Here is a 22,848-nt window from a genome sequence, read left to right on the forward strand (position 1 = left end):
CCTGGAAGCTTTTAATCTCTCCTTCTATTTTCAATGATAGCCTATCTGGATATGGTATTTTTGGCTGCATGTTTTTCTCATTTAGTTCTCTGAAAATATCATGCCAGCTCTTTCTGGTCTGTCAGGTCTCTGTGGATAAGTCTGCTGCCAATCTAATATTTTTACCGTTGTATGCTACAGCCTTCTTTTCCCAGGCTGCTTTCAGGATTTTCTCTTTGTCACTAAACTTGTAAACTTTACTATTAGGTGATGGGGTGTGGACCTATTCTTATTGATTTTGAGGGGTGTTCTCTGCACCTCCTGAAATTTGATGCTTGTTCCCTTTGCCATATTGGGGAAATTCTCTCCAATAATTCTCTCCAGTATACCTTCTGCTCCCCCCTCTCTCTCTTCTTCTTCTGGAATCACAATTATTCTAATGTTGTGTCGTCTTATGGTGTCACTTATCTCTCGAATTCTCCCCTCATGGTACAGTAGCTGTTTGTCCCTCTTTTGCTCAGCTTCTTTATTCTCTGTCATTTGTCTTCTATATTGCTAATTCTTTCTTCTGCCTCATTTATCTTAGCAGTGAGAGCCTCTATTTTTTATTGCACCTCATTAATAGCTTTTTTTATTTCAACTTTGTTAGATTTTAGTTCTTTTATTTCTCCAGAAAGGGCTTTTATATCTCCCGAGAGGGTTTCTCTATTATCTTCCATGCCTTTTTCGAGCCCACTAGAACCTTGAGAATCATCATTCTGAACTCTAGATCTGACCTATTACCAATGTCTGTATTGATTTGGTCCCTAGCCTTCAGTACTGCCTCTTGTTCTTTTGTGTGTGTGTGTGGTGTATTTTTCTGCATTGTCATTTAGTCCAGATAAGAGCATATGAAGGAGCAACTAAAATACCAATAGGGTGGCAACAACCCCATGAAAATATCCTTTCAGATAGTGGTTGATTTTCTGTTTGTAGAATTGCTGTTCTTTTCGATCTGCCGTTGGATTTGTAGACGTTTGCAATCTTTAGATCTAGCTGATCGCCTGCTAGCTGAAGTAGTCTCAGCCTGCTACTTCTCCGCTATCTTGACTCCCAGCCTCCCTTGTGATTATCTTTGAAAGCTACCACGTGCTATTTGGAGTCCGAAAAGCTTGAGGAAACTCCTTGTTCTAGCCCTTTTAGCTCTGTGATATTGAATATTTTCAAACTTGCCTTAACTGGAGATTTCACTGGTAAAAGAGAGGAAATTAATGGATCCTTGTGGTTATCAGTTCAAGTACATTCTCATCTGTAGATTGAAACATGTAGTATTTCAGCCAAATTCTGGCTCCACACTTAGACCTTTGTTAATCCTCTCTTCAAATTTGTTTCTTGTGTTTTCTCCTAGAGATCTGGCAGGAGAACAACAAATAAGCAACTGGAGAATGAGAAACCACACAGAAATAACAGAGTTCATCCTCCTGGGATTGTCAGATGACCCGCAGCTTCAGGGAGTGATCTTCATCTTTTTGTTCATCACCTACATGCTCAGCATCACTGGGAACCTGACCATTATCACCCTTACCCTGCTGGATGCTCACCTCCAGACACCCATGTATTTCTTCCTCAGAAACTTCTCCTTATTAGAGGTTTCATTCACCACTGTCAGCATACCTAAGTTCCTGGGCACCCTGATTACGGGAGATAAAACCATTTCCTTTAATGATTGCATTGCTCAGTTATTTTTTTTCATTCTTTTGGGAGTCACTGAATTTTACCTCCTGGCTGCCATGTCCTATGACCGTTATATTGCCATCTGCAAACCTCTGCATTACATGACCATCATGAATCCCAGAGTCTGCATACTCCTTGTCTTCTCTTCATGGCTTATTTCATTCTTAATCATATTTCCTGCACTCATGTTGCTCTTAAACCTTAATTACTGTAGATCTAATATTATTGACCATTTTACTTGTGATTATTTTCCCCTGCTGCAACTTTCATGTTCAGACACAAAATTCCTAGAGCTAATGGGATTTTCCTGTGCTGTGTTTACTTTAATGTTCACTTTGGCATTAATATTTCTATCTTACATATATATCATCAGAACAATTTTGAGAATTCCTTCTAATAGTCAGAGGACAAAGGCCTTTTCCACCTGCTCATCCCACATGATTGTTATCTCCATCTCCTATGGCAGCTGCATTTTTATGTATATTAAACCCTCAGCAAAAGACAGAGTGTCTCTGAGCAAGGGTGTTGCTGTGCTAAACACCTCAGTAGCCCCCATGTTAAACCCTTTTATTTACAGTCTAAGGAATGAGCAAGTCAAGCGAGCCTTCATGGACAGGGCAAGGAAGATTGTATTTTTCTCAAGCAAATGAAATACTATGGTACATGAATTAGACACACCCATTGCAGGCAATTTAAAATACACAAAAATGATGTGCTCGTTTTGGCAGCACATATACTAAAATATGCAAAAATGATGTCTGAGCAACGTCTCCAATTTAACAGGCCTTCCTGTCATCCTATTCATTACTTCTTTCTAACAGTTCAAAGCACATTTAATATATTTCCCATTCAATTGATATAACTTCAGATGTCTGTCTGGTTCTCATTCTTCTGAACCCATTGTTAGCTGAAACTTCTTGAACAATAATTATTTTAATTTGGAGAGGTGTACTTTGAGATTTATTTGGGAAAACAACTATCACCCAGAATGGAAGGGATGTTGTATAATTATTGATATGATATTTTCTTTATTCTATACAGACAATATAATCTTTCATTTTCATTAATCTTTGTCAAAAATCCCTTCACTGTCTTGCAGTTCCTCTTGGAAAAGTTTTTCAAATGCCATATGATTTTTTGAAAATTGTGAATGTTTTTATTTAAAAACCAAAAACTGTTGCTTACCTAATAGAGTATGTCCATATAATTTACCTAATGCTAAAAATTAAAAAAAAAAAAAGATCTTTAAGAACAAAAATAGACCTCCATATTTCCAAATATCATAATGACTCAGTAGATATAGACTGTTATACAGGGTAGATACATGCATATATATATCCACAGATATACAAATACTGTAGAAATTAGTGAAGAAATAGCTGTTTTAGATGTGTAGAATAAGTTAACTTTCCCTATTTCCATGGAATGTAAGCTCTGCTTTCTGACTACAATGGAATATATATGTATAGCTCCTTTATTAGGTTTAGACTAGTTTGAAACTGGGCATGTATCTAAATTTTTTAATTCCAAAACAGTAAAATCATTTCAGTTTTTTAGAAAATAAAAACTTCATAACAGAACAAAATTTAGAATGTCAGCAGTTAAAATACTCGTCCACTCATTCAGCTTAAAGTATTAGCTATATTTTGGATGATGTGTGTGTATGCACATGTGTGTGTGGTGGTGTGTGAGAGAGAAAGTAAAAGAAGATTATGGATAGAATAAAGTATTCCAAATAATATAAACGATTATTTATACTATAGTCCTAATTAGTGCTGCACAATTCCTAATTATCTCTCTGCAATATATTCAACTGAGAAATACAGCACAGTACTTGCTGAGCCCGGCTCTTTCTGTAGTTTCACTATTGTGGTCATTGGGGTCTAAGTGCCCCTTTGGATCACTACCTTTGCATCTTTGGCTAAGTGCCTAATAGTGAAATTGCTGTGTCATAACGTAGCTCTATTTTTAACTTTTTGAGGAACCTGCATACTGTTTTTCAGAGTGACTACACTACCTTGCATTCCCACTAAGAGGGTAAGAGGGTTCCCCTTTCTCTGCCACTTTGCCAACAATTGTTATTTCCTGAGTGGTTAATTTTAGCTGTTCTGACCAGTGTAAGTAGTATCACATTGTGGTTTTCATTTGTATTTCCCTGATTCACTGTTGAGCATTTTTGCATGTGTCTTTTGTGCATTTGTATGTCTTCTTTGGAGAAGTGTCTGTTCATGTTTTCTGCTCATTTCTTAATTGGATTATTTGTTCTTTGGGTGTTGAGTTTGATAAGTTCTTTATAGATTTTGGATACTAGCCCTTTATCTGATATGTCATTTACAAATATCTGCTTCAATTATGTTGCTTGTCTTTTGGTTTTGTTGAATGTTTCCTTTGTTGTGCAAAAGCTTTTTATCTTGATGAAGTCCCAATAGTTCATTTTTGCCTTCGTTTCCCTTGCCTTTGAAGACATGTCTAGCAAGAAGTTGCTGTGGACGAGGTCATAGAGGTTGCTGCCTGTGTTCTCCCCTGGGATTTTGATGGATTCCTGGCTCACATTGAGGTCTTTCCTCCATTTTCAGTCTATTTCTATGTGTGATGTAAGGAAATGGTCGAGTTTCATTTTTCTGCATATGTCTGTCCAATTTCCTCAACACCATTTGTTGAAAAGATTGTGTTTTTGCCACTTCATATTTTTTCCTGCTTTGTCAAAGATTAGTTGACCATAGAGTTGGGGATCCATTTCTGGGTTCTCTATTCTGTTCCTTGAGCTACGTGTCTGTTTTTGTGGCAGTACTATACCATTTTGATGAGTGCAGATTTGTAATAAAACTTGAAGTCTGGAATTGTGATGTCACCTGCTTTGATGCTCTTTTTCAACATTCCTTTGGCTATTCAAGGACATGTCTGGTTCCATACAAATTTTAGGATTTTTTGTTCCAGCTCTGTGAAAAAAGTTGATGGTATTCTGACATGGATTGTGCTGAATGTATAGATTGCTCTAGGTAGCATAGACATTTTAACAGTAGTTATTCTTCCATTCCATGAACAGAGTGGTTTTCCATTCCTTTGTGTCTTCCCCAATTTCTTTCATGAATGTTATATAATTCTGTGGGTATAGACACTTTGCCTCTTTGGTTAGGTTTATTCCTAGATATCTTATTATTTTTGGTGCAATTGTAAATAGGATCAATTCCTTAATTTCTCTTTCTTGTCTCATTGTTAGTGTATAGAAATACACCTGATTTATTTGCATTGATTTTCTATCCTGCCACTTTGCTGAATTCCTGCTTGAGTTCTAGTAATTTGAGGGTAGAATCTTTTGGGTTTTCCATGTAAAGTATCATGTCATCTGTGAAGAGAGAGAGTTTGACTTACTCCTTTTCAATATGAATGCCTTTTATTTCATTTCATTGTCTGATTGCTGAGACTAGTACTTCTAGGAGTATGTTTTACAACAGTGGTAAGAGTGGACATCCCTGACATGTTCCTGACCCTAGGGGAAAATCTCTCAGTTTTTCCCCATTGAGAATGATTTTTGCCTGGGCTTTTCGTATATGGCTTTTATGATATTGAAGTATATTCCCTCTATCCCTACACTGTGAAAAGTTTTAATTAAGAAATAATGCTGTACTTTGTCAACTGATTTTCTGCATCTATTGAGAAGATCATATGGCTCTTGTCCTTTCTTTTATTAATATAGTGTACCACATTGATTGATAGGTGGATGTTGAACCACTCTTGCAGCCCAAGAATAAATCCCACTTGATTGTGGTGATTTATCCTTTTAATGTATAGTTTTGGATCCTTTGGGCAGATCCTTTTGGTTAGATCATAATGTACTGTTGGATCTTGGTGAGAATTATTGCATCCATATTCATCAGGGATATTGGTCTGTAATTCTCCTTTTTGGTCTTTTTCTGCTTTTAGGAACAAGGTAATGCTGGCCTCATAGAAAAAGTTTGGAAGCTTTCCTTCCATTTTGATTTTTTGAAACAGCTTCAGTAGAATAGGTATTATTTCTTCTTTAAACATTTTAGTAGAATCATCCTCGAAAGCCATCTGGTCCTGGGCTCTTGTTTGACTGCTTCAATTTCCTTGCTAATTATGGGTCTGTTCAGGTTTCCTATTTCTTCCTGTTCACTTTTGATAGTGTATACATTTCTAGGAATGCATTCATTTCTTCCAGCTTGCCTAATTTGTTGGCATATAGTTGCTTATAATATGTTCTTATAATTGTTTTTATTTCTTCAGTGCTGGTTGTGCTCTCTCCTCTTTCATTCATGATTTTATTTACTTAGGTTCTTTGTGTTTTGGTAAGAATGGTCAGGGGTGGGATGCCTGGGTGGCTCAGTGGGTTAAGCTGCTGCCTTCGGCTCAGGTCATGATCTCAGGGTCCTGGGATCGAGTCCTGCATTGGGCTCTCTGCTCAGCAGGGAGCCTGCTTCCCTCTCTCTCTCTCTGCCTGCCTCTCCATCTACTTGTGATTTCTCTCTTTCAAATAAATAAATAAAATCTTAAAAAAAAATAAAAGAATGGTCAGGGGTTTATCTATCTTATTAATTCTTTCAGAGAACCAGCTTCTAGTTTCATTGTTCTGTTCTACCGTTCTTTTGGTTTCTATTCATTGACTTTTGTTCTAAACTTTATTAATTTTCTTCTCCTCCAGGATTTGGGCTTTTTTGCTATTCTTTCCCCTAGCTCCTTTAGGTGTAAGGTTAGGTTGTATATTTAAGAACTTTCTTGTTTCTTGAGAAAGGCTTGTACTGCTATCTACTTTCCTCTTGGCACCACCTTTGCTGCATCTCAAAGGTTTTGAACAGTTGTGTTTTCACTTTCATTACTTTCCACATTTTAAAAAAATTCTTCTTTAATTTCTTGGTTGACCCATTCATTCTTTAGTAGGATGCTCTTTAGTCTCCATGTATGTGAGTTCTTTCCAAATTTCCTCTTGTGATTGAGTTCACGTTTCAAAGTATTGTGCTCTGAAAATATATAAGGAATGATCCCAATCACTTGGTACCAGCTGAGACCTGATTTGTGAACCAGTATATGATCTGTTCTGAGAATGTTCCTTGTGCACTCAAGAAGAGTGTGTATTCTGATGTTTTAGGATGGAATGCTCTGAATATATTTGTGAAGTCCATCTGGCCTCATATGTCATTCAAATCCTTTGTTACCTACTAGATGATCTATCTATTGCAATCAGTGGGGTGTTAAAGTTTCCTATGATTGTTTTATTATTATCAATGTGTTTATACTCATCAATGTTGTTGCATATCCTTACAAAAGAAAAAAGAGAATGAGGGAAATTAACAATGATAAAATGGTTAGAGCTTGTCCTGCTGAGCCTTTCTGATGATCCTGATCTTCTGGTTGAGGTTTTACCTTTCTTATTTATCACATACATATTATGTGTCACTGGCAACCTGGCTATCATTACTTGGTAGACTTCCGTCTACAGCCCCCTATGTGTTTCTTAGCTGAAACTACTTTATCTTAGAAATCTCATTTACCACTGTATGTATTTGTAGATTTCTAGGGACAATCATCACCATGCATAAAATCCTTTCTCATAAGAGTTGTACCATCCAATAACTTTTCTTTATCTTCATGGAGGTGAATGGATTTCCCATTCTAATTGCCATGTCCCTTTACCCCTCTGTTTCTATTTCTAAATCCCTTTATTACACCACCATCATTAGCAGGAAACTATACATCCTGTTTGTGCCCTATGCATGGCTGGGCAGGTTCCTGACCATTTTTCCAGGTGTTATTTTTCTGCTCTAGCTGGAGAAGTGTACATCCAATATCAAGGATAACTGCCTGTGCATATCTTTTGCTTGTATAACTATCTTCTCAGATACATGATTCCTAGAAGTAATCTGTTTTTCCCTTGTTTTGGTTACTCTGTTATTTATTTATTATTTATTTGCATTGTGATTTTCTCCTAATATACATCACACATGCCAGTGAGAGAAAAAAGTTTTATTCCACTTATATTTCTCACCTGATTGTCATTGCCATTTTCATATATGCTAATTACTCAGCAGGGAGAAAAGGGGCTTCATTGACCAAAGAAGTAGCTATTCTCAATAGCTCTGTTGACCCTATGCTGACCTCCTTCATTTACTACCTAAGGAGCTGGAAAGATACAAACCAAAGATTTGACCCTTATAGTACTGTCTCATACAAAGAAATCAAAGTTCTGATTAATATGAACTAATGTTATTATGAAGATTTAACAAGAGAAAAATGAAATTTAAAATTTCTAATCTACTATCTTCTTATATCAATGTCACAGCTATAGGAAATGCTGAGATTATTTGTTAAACATTCTTTACATCATGGCTGAGTTGTGTCTTTCTTTACTGTAGGTTCTGTGTAAGTGATTAATAATTATGAATATAAAGTCCGTGTTTATGGAACATCAATCATTTTGCTCACTATTATAAATATATATATATATATTATATCAAAAACATTAGTTCTAAAAGATATATGACCCCCACACTTTTACAGTATTCAAAATGCTCAAAATATGCAAGCAGCCTAAGTGTATGTCTATAGATGAATAGAGAAAGAAAATTATACATATACATATACCACAATGAGATATTACTCAGCTATAAAAAAAGAATGAGATCTTGCCATTTACAGTATCAAGCGACACAGAGGACACTATGCCAAGTGAAATATGCCAGATAGAGAAAGACGAATACCATATGCTTTCACTTATATGTAGAATCCAAAAAGCAAAACAAACAGGTAAACCAGAAAACAAAGCAGAAAAAGACCCATCAATACAGAGAACAATACAGCGAACATATATGATGACAAAATCACAAATGCCAGATGAAAGATGTTGGAGTGATGGGCACAATGGGGGACGAAGAGTGGGAGGTACAGGCTTCTACTTATGGAATAAATAAGTCACAGGAACAAAATGTACTGCAGAGGGAATGTAGTCAATGCTATTGTAATCCTGTTGTATGGTGACAGGTGATAACTACTCTTATGGTGAGGATAGCACAATGTATAGACCTGCTGAATTGCCACGTCATAAACCTGAAGATACTGTAACATTGTGTGTCAGCAATACTCAATAAAAACAAACAAATAAAGCATTATTGATGAACAAGTAGAAGTGAACTGAGGTGCCAAAGGGGAAAGACCTTATGTGACTGTGAACATCCTAAAGGAGAAGTAAAAGTAATATTATTAAAACAATAAGGAAGAAACCCACAGGTATTCTGGAATGGAAAAGGTGAGGGTGGATGGGGTGAAGTGAAATTGCAGAAAAGGGTCAAATACTACTATGCTTTAGCCTTGGTAAAATTAGACACTTATATTGAGGATACTAAGAAACCTTTCTTCTTTTCCTGAAAAATGAGAAGTATGAATTTCTCAGACACATTGTAGGGGTCTGCTTGGCCGGAGGAGCTGTTTCCTTGTAAGCTTGGATTGACCCTGCCCCTCCCGGAGGAACTTACTTGCAAACCCTGGATATAGGGGCGGGCCAGGTGGATGGAGACATCCAATCAGTGAGGCATACATATATTTGCTATGGTGAATTAGAATTCAATTGGCCACCCGTATTTCTGACGGAGTATGACTGTGCACTTTTCCCTGTGTGTTGCAGTCTCTTGGCTACCTATGTGTGGGCCAGGCTCAACCACCTCTATAAAGGTTAGTCTGTGAGGCAAGAAGGGTAGTCGTAGGGAGCAGCGCCAATAGAAAGAGTAGTCGTAGGGAGCATTGGGGTTGTTGGGGAGCGGCCTCTGCCTGGTAGGGGAGCCGTAGGGTAGGGGATCCATGGGGTAGGGGAATCATCGGAGTTAATGTCCTGGTCATCATTGTCTCTTTGTAAGAGATGGCCCAGACTGGTCGGTTTGATTTTCGATGCTTGGCGTGAAATAAAGCTTTGCTTAACTTTCGCTTTTTGTCGGTCTTGTTCCTTTGATCACGGATCCTAACAATTGGTTCTCTGAACTAGAAACATTACTTGTAGGGGATATCATGGCTTTGGTGTTTTAAGTGATTCACTGTCCAAACTCTCATGTTATCCCTAGCCTAATGATATTAGAGAAGTTGACCATTTATTTAAAAAGAAAAAAAAAAGATTCATATCTTACATATGAATAAATTCCGGATGGATTAGGAAGCAAATGGGAACAGCAAAACCATAGAAACAGTGAGCACATGAATGTGTGGAAAGGTGCTCTAAGAAGAATAGGTTACCAAGAATTCATGATACATTTTTTTTTTTTTTTTTTTTTGAGTAGAAACACCTCATAAATAAGTTAAGGAGAGGCTCTGAAAACTTGATTCAGCAAAAATTCACCATGGGTTTATATCCAAGTACATAAATATCTCCTACTATTAAATAAGACATAATCCCCAAAAAGTGAACATGAGATAGGAATAGACAATTCATGGATGAGAAATAGAATTTTTAAAAGTGTTCAATCTCTCTAAAGTATGCGAACTGAAATAAGTGTGTCAGAGAAAGATAGATACCATATAATTTCAACTCCTAAGTGGAATTTAAGAAACAAAACAAATGTGCAAAAGCAAACAAAATAGAGACAAACCAAGAAAGAGAATCTTAAACTTTAGAGAACAAACTGAACTTTACTAAAGGAGAGGTGGGTAGGGGAATGGGTGAAATAGTTAATGCAGATTAAGGGGAACACTCCTTCGAATGAGCACCAGATGTTGTAGGGAAGTTTTCAGTTAGTATAATGTACACCTGAAACTAAAATGACACTGTATGTTAACTAACTGGAATTTAAATAAAAAGTTTTAAAAAAAGATGTGATTATAAACTTAAGTGTAGAAGTATATGGGGATTTTGCTGTGTTTTAGCCATCAAAACTCCACTATTTATAATCTTTCTCTCAAGCAGCATCTTCTTTTATTATGCTCTAAGTGTCTATAAACTTAAGTGTAGATGCATATGGGAATAACCCTGTGCTTTTTATACACCCTATAATCATTCTTTCAAGTAGCATGTCTTTCATTAAAATACAAATGTCTGTAAACTTAAGTGTAGAAGCATATGGAGATTGCCTTATGCTTAACTCATCAAAATGGCTCTATGTTTGATCAGTTGTTCAAATAAAATCTTTTTTCATTAAAATATATGTGTTTGTAAACAAACTGTAGGAGCATGTGGATTACCCCTGTGCTTAACTCACTAAAGTTACATTAGGTACAAAAAATGTTCAACCTTGGGTGAGCCTGGGTGGCTCAGTCAGTTAAGTGCCTGAGTTTGGCTGAGATCATAATCTCAGGGTCCTGGGATAGATCCCCAGCTTGGACTCTGTTTCTGCCTCTGCTCTGTACTGCTATCTCAGTCTCTTCCTTTTTTCTTTTTCTTTTTTTCCTTAAGATTTTATTTTTATTTATTTATTTGATAGAAACACAAATAGAAAGGGAACACAAGCAGGGGAAGTGGGAGAGGGAGAAGCAGGCTCCTTGCTCAGCAGGGAGCCGGATGTGGGGCTTCATCCCAGGACCCTGGGCTCATGACCTGAGTTGAAGGTAGACGCTTAATGACTGAGCCACCCAGGCACCACTCTCTGTCTCTTTCTCTCAAATAAATAAATAATATCTTCTTAAAAGAATGTTCAACCTCTCTAACAGTTGGGGAATATAAAATTAAATGAGTAAACATTTTTCTGTTAAGAACTTCCTGTATCCTAACTAGTCTGTAAGCACTTTCATTCATTATTTCATTTAATCTTTAGGATATCCTAGGAGTTAAGACTATTAGTCTTCTCATTTTATGAGTAGACTAATTAATGCTCAGAAAGGTTAATTAATTTTTCCAAGTTTACAAAGATATTGTGTCTCTTTACCCTTAATATCTGGGCTCTGTGATCTGGTCTTCACATGACTATCTTTAGTAGTATGTGTACTGTGGCTTCGTTTCATCTTTCCATTTGTAGAATATGTAAGTGATATTTACACTTACATATTTGAAGAACAGACATCTAATATCAGACATCTAATATCAGATATTAGATGAACAGACATCTAATATCTGTGATGCTTGGCTTGCAATGGTGTTTATTCTTGTCTGTGGGAGGGAAATTTTGAAATATCTATCAAAATTTAGTTCTCACATATATGTTCTACCAGTACTTGTACATATGCAAGGGAATGAATGCAAATGGATTTAGCACTGCAGCTAATGATGTGATATTGGTAGCAACTGATTTCCTAAAACTTAACCAACAATGAAACTGCTAAGTTATATACAAGTCTCTTCTAATATCCTCTGCAATTCACTTGTATAATTAAAAAAAAAAAAGTTAAAGTTTCAAATACTCTTCTGAGTTTTCAAGATTTTAAAATGCATCTTTGATAGGAGAAGATGGTGTGTGGGATGACCCTGAACATGCCTCCTCCACAGACCACACCAAATTATGCCTATTAGTAGTACGATTCCTCCTGAAGAACTAGGGCTGACTGAACCAACAATGAGCAACCAATGACAAAGACAAAGGCAAAAGCACAGAAGAAACAGGAAACACAGAACAAAGGGAGCCCCCACCCCCTTACTGAGAACATAAGTGGAAGAGGTAGTACTAAGGGACTGGGAATAGATTCCTCTGTCCTTGGGCAAGAAAAAAAAAAAAAAAAGATGCAATTTAAAAACACCAAAGAGCTGCAGTGTTGCTGTCTCTCATCTACCTTAAAAGCCCAGACTGGACTAGCATCTGCCTCCAGTGAGCAATACCTATCAAAGTACCAATAGCATTTTTCACAAGAACAGATAATCATAAAATGATATATTACAAAGGTATAGTACTCAAAACAGTATGGTACAAAAATAGACACATAGATCATTAGATCAATGCAAAAGACTACAGATCCAAGAAATAAACCTGTGATCATAGGGTCAATTAATCTATGAAAAGTAGATAGGAAAATACAGTGGAGAAAGAACAGTATTTTCAATAAACAGTGCTGGACAGTTACACGTAAATGAATGAAACTGGCCATTTTCCAAAACCATGTACTCAAATTAAAAAAAAGTTCTAAAAAATAAACTCAAAATGGATTAAAAACCTAAATGTGAGACCTGGAACCATAAGTAATCCTAGAAGAAATCACAGGCAGTAATTTCTCTGATGACTGTAACAACAATTTTCTAGATATATCCCCTAAGATAAGGGAAACAAAAATAAAAATAAACTACTGGGACTGCAGAAAAATAAAAAGTTGTTACACACACAAAAAAAATGAAGCCATCAACAAAACAATAAGTTTACCTACTGAATGACAGAAAATATTTGCAAACGATATATCTGATAAGGGTTTAATTCCAAAATACATAAAGAACTTATGAACTCTACACCAAAAAAGCAAACAGTCTGTTTAAAAAATGGGCAGAAGACCTGAACAGACATTCCCCCAAAGACATATAGGTAGCCAACAGACACATGAAAAGATGCTCAACATCATGAATCAATAGGGAAATACAAATCAAAACCACACTGAGATGTTTCTTTATACCAGTTAGAATTACTGAAGTCAAAATGACAAAAACAAACAAAAAAACAAAACAAAACAAAAACACATGGTGATAAGATATGGAGAAAAAGGACCCCATATGCATTGTTGGTGAGAATGTAAATTGTTACACCTACTGTGGGAAACATTATGAAGTTTCCTCAGAAAATTAAGAATTTAAAGAATTTAGGTCAAAAGTACTTTTTGACCTAATGGTTTTATTATTGGGTATTTACCAGTCCCCCCAAACCCACTAATTTCAATAATATATACACCTCTATGTTTATTGCAACATTATTTACAATAGCCAAGATATGAGACAACTTAAGTATCTGTCAACAGACACAATAGATGAATGGATAGGGAAGAGGTGATTTTATATATATATATATAAAATATAAATAATATATATAATATATACAGTTGTGTGTATGTATGTACATATATATAAAATAAGGTGATACACATATATGTATGTGTATACATACATAAGTGTATGTGTATATATGCATATATATAATGGAATAATACACAGCCATAAAAAGGGTGAGATCCTGCATTTGAAATAACATGGATGGATGTAGATGGTATTATCATAAGTGAAATAGCTCAGACTGAGAAAGACAAACACCATATGATTCTCCTCATAGTCGCTACTTTTAAAAAAAAATGAATAAACAGTGCACCTGGATGACTTAGTTAAGTGTCTGCTTTCAGCTCAGGTCATAATCTGTAGAACCTGGGATGGAGGCCCACATGGGACTCCCTGTTTAGTGGGAGAGTTTGCTTCTCCCTCTCCCCTGCCCCTGCTCATGTTCTCTCTCACTATCTCTCTCACAAATAAATAAATAAGATATTTTAAATAAACAAACAACAAAAAGCAGAACCAAACATGTAAATATGGAGAACAAACTGATGGTTGTCAGAGGAGAGGTGGGTTGGGGGTTGGGTAAAATGGGTGAAGGGGAGAGGAAGATACAGGCTTTCAGTTACGGAATAAGTAAGTCATGGGGGTAAAAGACACAACAGAAGGAATACAATCAATGATATTGTAATACCAGTGTAAGGGGACAAATGGTAGCTAGACTTGTGATGAACATAGCGTAATGTATAAACTTGTCAAATTACTAAGTGTGTACCTGAAACTAACGTAACAGTGTAGGTCAACTATAGTCTTTTTTTTTTTTTAATTAATAACAAAAAAGAAAGAATAGGTAAGTTTGTTGAGCATAGAGCAGACATTTCCAAGGGAATAATGAGATCCAGAACTGGTCCCATGGATTGTGGATACAGTAAGCAGGTTGGGGCTGAGAGTTGACAAGATAAAGGAGGATTTTAGATCTGGCAGAGGATTTAATTCTCTAGTTTTTGGAAGAAGGTGATCAATAGCCTAATACTAAAGTCTGAAAATGTTTATTGGGTTTGTTTTTTTAAACAATGAACTTGGTAATTGAGGCATTTTCATTTCAAAGCCCCATTTTCACTTTAAAGTTAGTAACAAAAACACACAACAAAAATAAATAAATAAAATAATTTGCTTATTCATTCTACTTTTTACAGGTGGAGGTGTATCATTTAATAAAGTCTGGCTGCTACTTTTGGTGAAGGATCCACTACACTGTAGCTCAGCCCTGTATTTAACCAGTCCCAAAGGAACTAAGAATAAACGATCTCCTGAGTGTAGACTGAGCTCCATGAGCATATCAGGAAAAAGAAGTACACACAAATGGAAACTAGTCTGATTGTGTTGCTGCTAAGTATACTTTTGCTTTTATGTCACTGCATTGCTAGCTTTCTAGGAAGATGAATGTCACAGCATCACTATACTTCTTGAGTTTATCACTTTTTGCAACTTTTCCTTTCTTCACTCTGGTCATTCAGGGATTTATACAATGACCAGAGAAGGTAAGATTGTTTAGTATTTGGATAGTATTCAGTCAATCTTCATCTTCTCCAGGGAGCTGTGAAATATTTTACCTTCCAATCATAGGGTTTTACCCCGTGGAAATCTCTTAAAGAACTCATAGGCTTACAATAGTAATTCTTGATGTTCAGGTCAGAACAATGTTTATTATAATATGGAAAGATAAAAGTGATAAAAAGAAATCCCTTTGATTGGAGCAGAGGCTATAGAAAGCTTAAGTGCAATCAAGCCTGCATTTTCTCAGTGTAAGAGGCTTTTACATGACAGAGACAAGGATAAACTCATGACAAAAACCTCCTGAAGTAGATTATGAATGCACTGCCTCTCACATTTTAAATAAAGTAAGAAAATCTGGGGTTATATTTATGACTTGAAACATTAGACATAACAAAAAGTATGTTCCATACTTGTCAGTGAATGTGCTTACCTCCCATTTCTGAGGTTATTTTGTTGAAATATATTGCAGGGATCCCCAAGTTATCACATTAGTATATTTATAATAACTAATTTTATGATTTAATACTTCAGTCATTTTTCAAAATATGGTAGCAATCTCTGTCTTTTGATCTGACAGTTTTGCTGGTGTTTTATAATAGTAGTGTGTTTATTCCTGAAGGAAGAAAAGTTGATTGTCAGGAAAAATTAAAAGAAAAAAAGAGGCACAATATAAGCTTGACACTTATCCCCTACAGGAAGAAAATAATACTGCAAATATTATTGAGAACTTATAGCATAGATAAAATATTGGTTTCTAAGAATAAAGACAGAACATGATGGATAAAAGTCATATAAGATTACATTTTTTTAATCATAAAAAGACTACAATTTTCTGCATTGAACATTTCTCTAAAACCAAATTCACTGAATTTGCTAAAAAAGAAACTTATTTATTTTGTTTAACTGTTTTTTTTTAATTGTACCAAAATGAGCTTCATTTTTAAAATAATTTTTTAAAAATTTTCTTATTATGTTCAGTTAGCCAACATATAGATTACATTTTTTTAAAGGATTTTATTTATTTATTTGACAGGGAGAGAGAACACAAGCAGAGGGAGCTGGAGGCAGAGGGAGAAGTAGGTTCCTAACTGAGCAGGGAGCCTGATGCCAGACTAGAACTTAGGATCCTGGGACCATGGCCTGGCTGAAGGCAGATGTATAACTGACTTAGCCACCCATGTGCCCTATATTGATTACATTTTAATAATCTATAGTTTCTATAATGTACATTTTACAGAGAATTTTATTAATTCTATTCATTTACTCTTCTGGAAAGAAGACAAGGAGATATTTTGTGATCCAAAAATTCCCTTATGAACTCATCTTGTCCTCAAATATGGAGAGTAACAAAACAAAGTAAACATAGTTTAAAATGAAAAAAATAAAAGGGATGTCAATTGTTAATTTAAATAAAGAACATGAAGATGACATGAATGGATCACTATGTTGTAAAAACTATGTTATTTATATTGCTTTTTCCATGTATTAAATGATATTTCTGGCTTCTGTTTTCTTTCATACAAATAAAGAATTTTATTCTCATTTACAACTAAGGCAATTCTAGTCTCATATTTCTAAGACAGGAAATACATTTATTTCTTCTGGTCACATTTAAAAAGTATATATGTTAAGAATAACAATAATCGTGTTCTTATTAAACTCAGGAATTATAACAGAGACATCAGCTTCCACCAAAATCAGAAGATGAAGTTTGTAAGTGGAATCAAAGTTAAAAATCAGAATTAGGTATTTCAGTCCTAAGAACACACAATCTTGGAAACTGGAAAACAATGCTTCAATATCTAAATTACAGATGTGATAACTAGTATTGCAGGAATGAATCTCCTTTGCCTCTGGAGACGTATCTAAAAAATGTTACTGTGGCCGATTTCAGATAGATTACTGCCTGTGCCCTCTTCTAGGAGTTTTATGCTTTCAGGTCTCACATTTAGATCTTTCGTCCATTTCGAGTTTAGTTTTGTGGATGGTGTAAGAGAGTGGTGTATTTTCATTCTTCTGCATGTAGCTGACCAGTTTATACCACCATTTGTTGGAAAGACTCTCTTTCTTCCCATTGGATGTTTTTTCCTCCCTTATGGAATGAAGACACTCTTAACTGTAGAGAACAAACTGATGATTACCAGAGGGGAGATGGGTGGGAGAAAGGCAGAAATAGGGGATGGGGATTAAGGAAGGAGTACACAGGCCCTGATGAGCACTGGGTAATGTATGCAATTGTTGAATCACTATATTGTACAAGTGCATTGAATATAAGTGTGTGTTACCAACACTGGAATTAAAATAAAATAAAAATTAAGAAATAAAAATTAAGACATATGTTGCATATATAGACAATTTGCTTACAGGTACAGGTGTTATGTAAAGTCACTCATGAGGGGACTTTTAACATAGACCTAATGATACGGTTTTCCTTTTCAAGAGAGGATGTATAAGATATATGTGCTTTAACAGACTGAGTGGATATTGCAAAACTGCACACAGGAAAAGTTCCATTGCTTCATTTCATTGGAGCTACTAATATGAACATTAAAAATTTTTAAACCTTCAATTCCTTTACTATTCACATACTCTTTCTTTTTGTCTTGTTTCCCAACAGTAGATTTTGCTTAAAGAAAATAAAAGGCAACATGAGAAAACATACAATGATTACAGAGTTCATTCTCTTGGGCATCTCAGATGACCCACAGCTTCAGGTTGTAATCTTCATCTTTTTATTTATGGCTTATTTATTAAGTGTCACTGGAAACCTAACCATCATCATCCTCACCTTGATAGACTGTCATCTCAAGACTCCTATGTATTACTTCCTGCAGAATTTCTCCTTCTTAGAAATCACATTCACCAGTGTCTCTATCCCCAGATTTTTGGGGGCAATCATTACAAATATCAAGACCATTTCCTATAACAATTGTTTAGCTCAACTATTTTTCTTCATCTTCATGGGTGTTTCTGAATTTTTTCTTCTCACTGCCATGTCTTTTGATCGTTATGTTGCCATCTGCAAGCCTCTTCATTACACCACCATCATGAGCAAAAAATTTTGCACCCTGCTTGTCTTTGGGTCCTGGCTAGGAGGATTTCTTACCATTTTCCCACCGCTCATGCTCATCCTCCAGCTAAATTTCTGTGCTTCCAATGTAATTGATCATTTCTCTTGTGACTATTTCCCCATCTTACAACTCTCGTGCTCAGACACATGGCTTTTGGAGATGATTGGCTTTTACTTTGCTTTTGTCACTCTGCTCTTCACTTTGGCATTAGTGATTCTCTCCTACCTGTGCATCCTTAGCATGATCCTGAGAATCCCATCTGCTAGTCAGAGGAAAAGGCTTTCTCCACGTGCTCCTCTAACTTGATTGTCATTTCCATCTCTTATGGGAGCTGTATATTCATGTATGTCAAGCCTTCAGCAAAAGAAAGAGCAACACTGACCAAAGGAGTAGCTATTCTCAACACCTCAATTGCCCCCATGTTGAACCCTTTTATTTATACCTTGAGGAATCAGCAAGTAAAACAAGCTTTCAGAAACTTGCTTCATAAAGTACTACTTTCTAGACACAAATGAAAATATATATTAACATGAATAGATGTCATTGTGAAGTCCCAATAAAGGACAAATAAAATTTCAACTTCTATAGTATCCTCCAATATCCATCTCACAGATATTTGTAAGGCAAAGCACTTTAATTTTTCTACAACTACATTATATCTTTCTTTCAAACCTTCCATAGGTTCCATTTCTTTATTGAGTTACAATTCTATACAGAAAGGCAGTGGCTATAAAACATACCTAATTTTGCTGATTGTTATGAATAATACAAATATTGTATGTGGTAATAGCTAAAGGAGTAAACATTTTAGTCAGCTTACTCTTAAATATTACTTTGTTACTGATATTGCAGTTTATTTCTTAAAGTTATAAAAAATGAAATATATTATCTGCAACAACCATATTTTTTACATAATATCTGCAGTGTTTGTCCAATTCCTCCCTTCAAGTATAGGATTGAATGTTTACTTTACTGCTTATAAATTATTTGAAGGTCATATATCTTCTATTTTGTAGTTATGCTTAAGGTATATGTTATGTCTTATTTTATATACTCTCCTTGTTTATCTGTATTATATTTAAAACTATGAGATAAGTGAGTATTCAGGCAGTCACTGTTACACTCATGCCACCTGGAAGTCTAATAGGAATTTCACAAATAATAATGTCTCTTTTGTAGAGAGCATTTATTCTATGCCATATACTCAACTAAGTATGTCCTCAATCATACCATATTTAGTTTTCAAAGCTATATGGCAAATTAGGGTGATTATCTCTTTTTCACAAATATGTAAAATGAGAGGTTGAGGTTTTGATTGAGGTCTTGAGCTATAACAGCTGATATAATAATCTGATTTGAAAATGAAACAAAATAAAATGACTAAAAAGTTATGCTTGTTCTACTTTACATTTTCCAAACTCTTATGGACCTACATATATTGCTTAGTTTTTACTAAAGACAGGCACAATTTTATTGTTTTTTTACACTCACATTATATCATTTGGGGATGAATATATTATCATGATCAAGTCAAGGAAGGTGCCAATATATACTGGACATTAATCAATCAAAACAAGAACCTCCTCAACTGACATTGCTGGTGAGCAACAGAGTGAGAAAGGAAAAAGTATAAAGCACTAGCAGTATTAGAGTAGCAAAAATTCTTCTTGGAAGGCAGATTACAGTTAATAAAGGTGGGATGCCTGGGTGGTTCAGTGGGTTAAGCCTCTGCCTTTGGCTTAGGTCATGAACCAAGTGTCCTGGGATCGGGCCCCACATAGGGCTCTCTGTTTGGCAGGGAGCCTGCTTCTGTCTCTCTGCCTGCCTCTCTTCCTACTTGTGATCTCTGTCTGTCAAATAAATAAAATATATTTTTTTAAAAAGTTAATAGAGGCAATGAATGACTTGGTACAATGTGGCAGTTTACCATTTTAAAAAAATGTCATGGTGTAAAGGCACTTTTGGTAGAGCTCTGAAGTATGAATCGAGATACTTTTTTGGTATTCTCTGTCTGAAAAATAATTTCTGTCAGTATGTTTGTTTCTCCAGAGAAACAGATCACATTTAGAATGGTTGTTTGTTCATTGTTATTTTTTCTGTCTCATTGGACACTGTCCCCCAAGCTTTTTTGTCAAATCTCAATTGTAAAGTGTATTATGTTTTATATTCCTTACTGTTTTGTGTGTAGTCCTGTTCTGGCAATTTTGATTCACTGAATTATTTCTGCGCCATCGACAGAGAGAACAGATAAAACATTACGTAACTCATGCTACATAAGGTCTGTGTAGAAACCACATCAGACATTTTAAAATACTTTCTGGTGTTTTTTTCTCTTTCATACATCTGCTCCTCTCTCACTCTCTATACTCAAGAAATAACAGGAAACTTAGGACAAAAACATTAACAACAGAAAGCAAAGAGGTACGTACACTAAGAGGATATTTGTTCAGGAATGCTGATTTCCCTGGATTGCAACAATGCCAACTGCTAGTATTTTTTATGTGCTAGCCATTCTGAATGTTAGTGAACCTGTATGAAAATCAGACTGTCGGACATATAGAAGGCAATGGAGTCTCCCAAACTGTGTCATTGCTTCATTACTTATCAGCTCAACTTTTAGTCAGATTAAATGGGATATGTTGGAATTTCATTTTTCAACTGGATTTATTTTTAACAATGTAAAGGGATGTTAGTATATTTTGCTTTATTATATAATTTATTCATTCTCAAACAAAAGGAAGAAATTATCATCTCTGTGGCTGTGTTTCTAATTGAATATAAGTTATGTAGTACTTTCTTTAAGAGAACAGACTTTAATTTTAGGTAGTCTCTAATATATTGAACACTTGTTAACAACACAAATATATCGAAGGTACAAAACCACAGTACCCTAGTGTTTCATTTGGGGATAAAGATAAAGTTCTATCAGGGTGTCATAAAAGTTAGTGAGATAGAATGTAAAAGTCCTTAATATTTCATTTGAATAAATAATGCCCTTGTACAATCACAGTTACTATGAATATTCTGCTCAAACTTGGAAAACAATTCCACTAAAAGAAGATAAATAAACCAGCTCTTCTTAAAGCATATTTAATGCCATATGGTTTATACAGCACTTTCATTTATATTATTTCAATTAATTCCCAAAATGCCCTTGAAATTTTACATCCATGGTAAGCCGAGAAAACAGATGCTTAGGGAAATTAAGTACCAGCTAAAGTCACAAATCCATTAAACAGCCCATTTGAATTTTTAGCTCATGTTCCTCTAACCTGCAGATCCCATAAACTTTCTGTAAGAGCTATTTACCTTAGATTGTCACAAGTAAGAAATTAATAGGATTTTTATACCATGATCTTGTTATGAGTTTATGTATTTTTCCTTTTTTATTTGATTATTGATGACTAAATGAAGAATGGAACAGTGATATTTTTGGAATGAAACTTGAAGGTACTTTGTGGCCATCTTATTTAACAAACACAAAGTATTATTACTAACTTTGAGTTTGAATAGCTCAAAGTATATGCCTCAGGGGTTCTTAGAAAGGGTTCTTGATTTTTAACCAAATGGGTGGAAAATAATTTAAGTTGAACCTAACCCATGTTCTTCCAGGGGAAATATGGATCTGTGTTCAGAAATAAAAAGATGGGCTAAATTCTTAGAATATCCTTCATACTCTGCATGAGTACATCCTTGGGGTGGCTTCAGGCTTGAGAAATCATATGCACCTTGTTAAACATAGAGGTATTTTTCTCCCCAAATCCTGCTGAATTAATTAATGAATAAATGAATGAATGAATGAATGAATAACATCCATGTTGGCAATGTTGGTAAAAATGAATGAATATAGTAAATGAATATAGTCCATTGATATTCATTAAATGAATATAGTAAATGAATATAGTCCATTGATTTTCGTTAATATTTTTACATAATAGTACAGTGTGCTTCCCCCAGGTCTGTGATATTAGATCTTCTCTTGGTAGAGTTGTTTTAAGCCTATATTCACTGATCCTAGAAAATTGGCCTTTAAGTACTCCTTTTCAGTAATGCTCACATAAACGTTTCTATATATATTAATACCTTCTTTCACAGCTCTTCATACATTTCCTCGTATGTTTCTTCAGTAGCCAAAATGTGTAATTCAGTCAAGTTATTCTTTTTCAGAAAGTGTTGAAATTGGTAGGAAAGTTAAGAAAATAAAGAATATGCAAAAAAAAAAAAAAAAAAACCCTTGAAATAAGGTTAAAAATGCAGTGCATTGACACATTATTACCTATGGAAGAGTAATAATATGCCTTTTTAAAATAATATCTCCAAAGGCAGTAAATTTAGTGCAGAAATTTCAATTTGGGGATTGAATTGAAATTCAATTCAAATGAAACCAAATATTGCCTATTTGATGAGAATGCATATTGAGGCTCCCAGGTGTTATGAGAAACTAGTGCTTCATAGGAAAAGCAAACCCTGATGAAGGAAGAGCATTGTTACTGAGCAGGAGTAAAGTTAATTAAAAGAAAGCATTCTAAAGAAATTTAATGAGACCTATTTTGAAATAATGTTTAATGAAGTTTTTTTTTTATTATATGTCAAAAATTTGGGGCTTCTTTTACATGTCCTTTCTTATAAAAGAAAGGGGAAAACATC

At 35.0% G+C, this 22,848-nt stretch overlaps 2 protein-coding genes across 2 annotated transcripts; both read left to right on the forward strand.

Annotated features, from left to right (window-relative positions):
• The first annotated feature begins 1,403 nt into the window (after window positions 1-1,403).
• LOC132020750 (olfactory receptor 6C1) lies at window positions 1,404-2,342 on the forward strand. The gene has a single exon (XM_059404900.1). It carries the CDS (start codon window positions 1,404-1,406, stop codon window positions 2,340-2,342), a length of 939 nt encoding a protein of 312 aa, XP_059260883.1.
• Window positions 2,343-17,778: 15,436 nt separating this feature from the next.
• LOC132020751 (olfactory receptor 6C3-like) lies at window positions 17,779-18,716 on the forward strand. Its single transcript, XM_059404901.1, is given in 2 exon segments — window positions 17,779-18,472; window positions 18,475-18,716. Coding segments are annotated over 2 exon segments (936 nt in total).
• Window positions 18,717-22,848: the final 4,132 nt, after the last annotated feature.

This window comes from Mustela nigripes, chromosome 6 (assembly GCF_022355385.1).
Source record: "Mustela nigripes isolate SB6536 chromosome 6, MUSNIG.SB6536, whole genome shotgun sequence".
NCBI lineage: Eukaryota > Metazoa > Chordata > Mammalia > Carnivora > Mustelidae > Mustela > Mustela nigripes.